Source organism: Mesitornis unicolor, unplaced genomic scaffold, assembly GCF_000695765.1.
Source record: "Mesitornis unicolor isolate BGI_N332 unplaced genomic scaffold, ASM69576v1 scaffold5167, whole genome shotgun sequence".
NCBI classification, from domain to species: Eukaryota; Metazoa; Chordata; class Aves; order Mesitornithiformes; family Mesitornithidae; genus Mesitornis; species Mesitornis unicolor.
The window spans coordinates 1-7,090 of record NW_010195611.1 but is presented as its reverse complement, the minus strand read 5'-3'; the positions used below and the strand labels follow the sequence as shown (position 1 = coordinate 7,090).

General features: G+C 41.5%; 1 protein-coding gene across 1 annotated transcript; it reads right to left on the bottom strand.

The window, feature by feature from the left end:
• Nucleotides 1-961: 961 nt before the first annotated feature.
• On the bottom strand, nt 962-6,935 carry MALSU1 (mitochondrial assembly of ribosomal large subunit 1). Its single transcript, XM_010188174.1, has 4 exons — nt 6,815-6,935; nt 5,144-5,322; nt 2,329-2,410; nt 962-1,140 (listed from the first exon to the last, which is right to left on the bottom strand). Exons 1-4 carry the CDS (start codon nt 6,933-6,935, stop codon nt 962-964), a joined length of 561 nt encoding a protein of 186 aa, XP_010186476.1.
• Between the last annotated feature and the right edge of the window lie 155 nt (nt 6,936-7,090).

The following is a 7,090-nucleotide window of genomic DNA, read 5'->3' as shown; positions in this document are numbered from 1 at the left end:
TGTCCTGTAGTGGAGAAAAGAATCTTATTTTACATAAACAGGTTCTGTTACCGTCTTGAAGCTCTTCTAACTGGCTATTAGACCATGCAGCAGTCAGACTACAAATATACTGTGCAATGACTTCCAAAAGTGCAGAGCAGCCCATTAGCACTGAATAATGCTCAGTGACTGAGGGCTTCCTTCCAACTACTTTCACCCATTTCTCAGGAGCTGAAGGTTTATGCTGCCATAGCTTGTGCCTCAGTGTCCTTTTTCCAGAAACTAGGTAAGAGGAAAACCAGGAGAAGGGCCAATTGCACACTGAGAAGGAAGACAAGGAATGGAAGCTCACCAGGTTTGTTTTTTTTTAATTATTAAAAACAGATTGGCCTTGGCTGCAAAGCTGACTTACTGTTCTCTTAATTCAAGACATTTATTTGTCATGGCTGCTCTTGGCCTTTATGTGCTCACTAACACCAGTCTGTTTTCTCTTCTCCTTCAGCTCGAAGCATGGCTTGCTTCATCATGATCAGAAGCCGCATCTAAACTGTAGTATTTCACCGTTTTTCTTTGCAGCACTCGCGTCTTTCTTGCACTGTCACTCCAGGCAGTTCTTTCAAAGATACTAGAAAAACAATTACTGTAGAGACTGAGCAAGACTTTCAGTAGCTTAAGCAGCTGTCTTTGCCCCGCTCTTCTGACTGTAAACTCCATTGAGACAGTGACTCCCCCAGAAGTTCCCTTATGATAGGATTTCTTCTGTGACATTTTATGGTTGGATGCAAGTGTCTTTTCCAACCTTAATGTTCTATGGTTCTGATCTTTTTTGTAGCTTGTTCAGAACTTTACTGAGGCACATCCAGTAAATACACTGTTTTGCACTGATCAACTGTAGTGACTGTTAAGTCAGTAACCAAGACTGCATGTCACTCAGATCTGTGAAGGCAGACGGCACACTCATTTGTCTTTCCATTCAGCTGCATTAAGTTCTTGTCTCAAGATGATCACTGCTATTAGGAGTCACTGCAAATATGAAGTCTTCTGGCAGTGACTGTGGAGTCATCTGTACTAACTGGTCGTCATAGGAACCCAGAGTCCATAGCTTCTCCAGTTCATAAATCTCTCGTGTTTCTGGCAGCATGAAATGCATCACTATGCTACCTGCACAGAAGAGAAATTCACAATTAATTAATGCAAAAATGTAAACTGTAAAGCACTACTCCACTTCCAGCTGCACAGAAAGTGCATCTTGCACTCCCATTCTGGCTAGATGTAACAGCTCAGCTGATGAAGGTCTCTTAAGCTGCCGATTCCAGTTCTTGAACAGAGTTAAGAATTGGTCAGTCCCTCAAAAGACTCCAAGACTACAGCCATGAGAATAAGAAGGACAATACTCTGGTTTAAATTAAAACACTATCACAAGACTCCAAACCAAAGAAGTTATGACTTCTAGAGGACAGTAGGAAATAAGCTGAGAGAAATTTTACTTGGAAAAGTCCCTTCCCTAAGGTTACAGAGGGACTTTCAGCTTTCCTACATTAGCAACAACATTCAGCTACAGCCAAGTAATTGTCCTCATGTGTGTTGTTCAACTTCTTAAGTGCTTTTTATAATGAAACCAGTCCAAACTTTGACATAATAAGGTTGGGTTTTTTTTTACAGATATTCATTAATTCTATGCAGGCAATAGCAGAGGTTAATTCCAATGTACTTCTAATGCATTTTTTTCTAGTTATGCCCTTAAATTTCAATCTGTTCTCAGTTACAACTATCAAAATAATTTACAGTAATCAAGGCTTAACATCACTGGCTGCAGCGCTCCTCACTCACCCATGCTCTCTTTTAAGCCAAAACACAAAGTTAAAAGGTGAGATTTTAGAGCTAGTAGTGAAGAAGAAATGCAAAGTATTTTATGTTTGTGTAGAGGGTTTCACACTTGTAGAATAAAGAATCAAACTCAATTTCCTAGGACTGAAGTTTTATCCTGTGTCATAGCATGGTCTGAACAGTGGAAAAGTCTGTTCAAAAGTCCACTACAAGGGCAGCATACAAATAGCCTCAACTCCCCCAGACAGGGATTATAAAAACCTGAGAGAATTTACTTAAGTGGCTTTTCTCTTTCCACTACTGTTATCTTCAATTTAGTAAGATCTGTTTTAGCCACTGAAGAGTAGCTACTACTTTCTTCTCAGTGCTAATGATCTTTAGTGAAAATTTAAAATCTTTATTTCAAGCAACAAGAACTGGAATTCCAAAACAGCAGAGGATCGTGAACTCTCCACAGTAAGATGCTTCCTTCAACAAAGAACTCATGCAGAACTTCCTATTGTCCGATTCATAAATATTTACCAAAATCAATGCACAGCCAGTCATCTGTCTCCTTCCCTTCAATCTGAGTACGAGGATCCATTTCTTCCTTGTGATGCTTGTACTGAGAGAGGCAATGGCAGAAAATGAAATACTTTAATTTAAAAGCACTGAAACCAAACAGATAAGCTGGACTTTGCTCAGTGGTCTAGAGTTGTTTTAAATCTGTGATGGGTTAAATTACTTAATGTTGGTTTTGAGGTCTGCACAAAAAAAGAATATACACTTACAGCAGTGGAAAATAAATACAGATTTCCAATGTGATGTAGTATCAGATGGGAGTGTGGGGAGAAAACAGGTTTCAACCTATGCCATGAGAAAGGCATCCAAAGAAGCCTCCTGCCTCCTGAGAGCATGCTTTCACCACTCATTGCAGGACTGTGGAAAACATGACCAGCACATAGGTTTCCAAGCTACAAAGCACTGTGAGAGAGGAGAGGGTAGATCAAAGCTGGACTGCAAAAGCTCAGCTAGGGCAAGGCAGTCGTGTTCCCTATGCAAAATGGTAGCTTTTCCCACCTGATAAAGCATATAAGCATCCACCAGAGTTGAAGAAATTTGACAACTAGAAAGCTTAAGTACTGTCTCCTTTTCTCTTTTGATGTTTTTTTGTAAAGAAACAAGTATAAAAGAAAACAAAAAAGGGGATGAAGTCAGCTGTGTCTTCACAGAGCTCCTTTATTCAAATTTCAACCTTATTACTAGTAGAAGCAGCCAATTCAAAAATATGGAAAACTTTTTCAATCTGTAATTAAAAAATAACAAAAACCAAACTAAGCATTTATTTCAGCACAAGGCCACAAGGAAACAGAGTGTGAAGCTGCACAGCTCTAACAGTCGTTTCTGCCATGAAAGACAAAATACAGAACAACAGGTTGTAAGAGCAGGGCATTGGTAGCAAATGAGGGCACTGGGAGAGCAATTATCACAAAATGCAACTGTTCCTGGTAGTTCCCACACACTGTTAGCTGCCTGCCGCTGGCCCCAGTTTGCAAATCAGAATGGAGAACTTTCAAGAGGTAATTCAGAACTAGTTCTACCTTCTTTTCTTTAAGATAGCTTGTGAGACATCCTCAAGAGCAGGTAATTGTCAAAGACTTTATGAAAGTCTGCTTAAAATACTAATGAGCCCAGCATGCACTGCCACCAGTGATGTAACAGAGCCTGGAAAGGCTGATCTCCACTACAAGTTTCCTTCAGCCGTGTCTTTAAAGACTGTGTAATGGTGAACAGTTTACAATAAAGCTGAGTGCTTATTTCTTCCTCTACCATGAAACCAGACAGGAAGGGGTAAGCAGTAGCTGAGACTGCCATTTACAAACTACTAGAAGAAAAGAAGGAAGACCTCATACTACACATAAGCACCTCTGCATTTTAGTGTGAGCAAATTCTGAATTATCATATTAACATTGATACTGTAATGGTACAGCTAGCCAGCTGCCTAGCAGCACTCCCAAGCACTTGCTTTGCTTTACAGCTTAAGTTTTAGCTTACTTTTTGCCTAGAAAACTTCTGATGTCAGGAAAGCTCAGCCACTCCCAAGTGCTTGGCCAGGCTTCCTGGTTTCTCAGGATGCCCAGGAGGACGCCAGGTCTCCCCAGAGGCTCTGCCCTTGCTGCCCTGACAGCCACCAGAGGGAGCAGCCAGTTGTGGCACAGGTATGTTCTTGCAGGGTGGGTGACATTCATTCATGTCTCCTGGTCTGGGGGATATAAGAACTGTTAATTTAAGACCAGCAAGTTATGCAAGTAATAGAGCACTAAGCACTTAAATTTAGTATATTCAAATCACATTAATTCAACTTCTAGCTTGAAGCAAAATTTTAGTTTGCAGAAATGCATCAGTTCCTGCAGAGACCACAAGAAACTCCCCTCAGCTGCTCAGAAAGGCACTGTGAAGCAACACCACTTCCACTGCTCTGCTTTACTCCCTCAAGTTTCACAGCTGAAACCAATGGGAATGAAAGAAAGTAAAACCAAGAGCCAAAGGAAAAATGGGGTCTAGAAGGGAAATTTTAGTGTGAAGAGAAGGCAAACTACAGGTTGAGTACAGACAACTCACTGAGATGGGGCTTGGTCATATTCCTCAACTATGTTTTGCACCAGCCAGCTGGCTCTTTTCTGGCCATAAAGTTTCTCCCTCCTTGAGTATGATCTTTTATCCCTAAACTCTACTTGTATTTTTATTTTGACCTCTATTTTTGTACTGAGAATCTCATTCTGCTAAAGGTAAAAAGTGTGAGATTCCTATGCAAGGACAGCTGCTGCTGCTTCTCCTTTCCTCCTGTGCATGCACAGTATAGCGACTACGTAAAAGCAGTTTGCTTTTCTAAGTCTGTGAGAAGATCCTGTGCTGGATAACATGCCATATGTTTTCCAGCTTTACCATACACCTGAGAAACTGGGAATTTCATGGATTGGGGTTTGAGAACAGTCAGATTAAGCTACTTTGAATGAGCAAGAACAGTTATGAACCTTGCTAGACGGAAGACTAAAGTGGACACAGGTCATCATAACCATTTCATATCACTCTTGTTCTAGGCACCACGCTGTGCTAATGTCAGCGCCATTCCAAATATAGAGATGTCTGGTTTTAAAATATACTCAGTACATTTTGAGAAGTACCACTAAAGGTAAAAAGTAGTTAGTTGCTAGATGTATCCAGGACTTAATGACATAAGGATAATTAGTTTCATCTTGCCTGGTACAGCCCTATACACACAATCTTGGGGAAATTCCTTTCATAACATTTGAAACCATTCCCCAAAACCCAGAAAGTGCAGTGGGAAATGTCTTACCATTTTCAGCATGTAATGTGCCATTGCATGGAGATGTCGCGTTGAAGATCCGCTCACAATTATAAAATAATCACAGTACTTCATTTCTGGTGGTAGCTTGATGACACAGATGTCTTTAGCATTTTCCTGCCGCAGCAGAGTTACAACAAAGTCAATGTTGAACTTTCGAAGAGCAGTACCTGGAACAGACAGAAAAAATAACACAGTGGCAATTTATCTTTTAAACTGCAAAAAACAACCACTTAAGACATAAAATGACAATGAACTGAATTACAGCCTAAGCTACTCGCTCGCTATGGAGTTTGGTTTGATACTGACAATGCAACATGAACTGCAGATTTTTAAAAATAATTTTTAAACCACCAAAGTTGAGAACTAAAAAAACCTTCTGGTAAATAACACTCTATCACTAGAGACAGCAGTTAGCAAATGACAAAGTTTCTTTTAGGCAACTTACTTATTTATTGTTAGTACTTAAGAATCAATGCTATCATCAGGTATTTGTCAATTAAAACTAATGAAACCAAAGTAAGTACTACAACAGACATTATTAAAACAACAGACAGAATTAAAAATATTTCAGAACCTTGCTTTTCAACAGGCCTGTGATAATACATGGTGACGAACTTACTCTAAAATTTTAGGCAGATTAAATCAATATATTGAAAATGGAGCTGACATGATGCAGTTTGAAGACACTTCTTGTCTTCATGCTGGGTAAAGCCATTTCTTTTTCTTTTTCTCTAGCCTGTTCTGCCCTAGAGAATTACAATATCATATGCAAAGCTTTAGTCTTTCAACAGTTTAAGCAAGCCAGCTTAGAAACTAGTAAATTAGTGCAACTACCTTCTGTTCACACCATGAAATCAGTTTATTTCTATTTTGCCCTAATTAGGTAGATGCAACTTGTGCGCATAGTTAAGGCATAATTTGAATCTGTCAGCAATGCCTGTCTACTGCTATAAAGTGAACGTTAGTGCAGACCAAGCATCAGCACAAAGCCAAGCTTTGTATTTACCAATATAAAGAAAAAGCCAAACAAAAGAAGAATAGCTACATATAATTATATGCATGAATGGCGATATGAAATTGGATCAGATCTCTGTAAATGAAAGCCTTTGAGCTTAGGGACTTATGCACTCTTTCAACTTCTGCTGTGGTCACACATGCAAAAAATTAGCAGTGGCCACAGCTCCTCCAGACACAGCAGTTACAAAAGTTAAATATTTGCCTGGTAGCCACATGTTGAAGTCTCTGGTGCCTACTTAGAGAAGGAATGCTCTAAACAACCCCAGGCACACACTGCCACACGGGATGTCATGCTCAAATTTAGGCTAGAGAAGATATGCGCTACAGCTACAACAACAAACCAGTCCTGTGCACACAACGCTCATACCAATAATCAGCCATCGGGCTACTAAAACCGGTATCCATACAGTGAAATTTTCTATACGGTGGTCTCAGCTGAGGCAAGGGTGATTCCATTGCAATGGACATCCCCAGGATCCTCCCGCAGGCGCAAAAGGTGACCCCACGCGTCCCGAGTAGTTACTCTGTTCCCGAGGCGTTACATTTCACTTAGGGCACCATTGCACAGAGCGCAGGGCAGAGCCGGGGCCCTTCAGCTTCCTCATCACCACGCTCGGGCCTACCAGGCCTGTGTCTTGTTACCGGCGCTGAGGGCGCGGCAGCGGCGCTCCCGCACTCGCTGCGAGGCCTGCTGCACCCCCCTGGGATGACCTGGAGAACCATTCCGCTTAACAAGCGTAAGAAAACCAGACCGAGGTACCATGTGGGAAGACAAACGGACCACGACCGGTGTCACGCACTGGGAGGACCCACTAGTTAACCCTGGTAGCTCGGCCTCCTCCCCGTCTAGGCCGCCTTTTGCTGGGCCCTACCTGCAGTCTGGCGCCACTCAGCCGCCACCCCCAGCGCCCCGGCTCC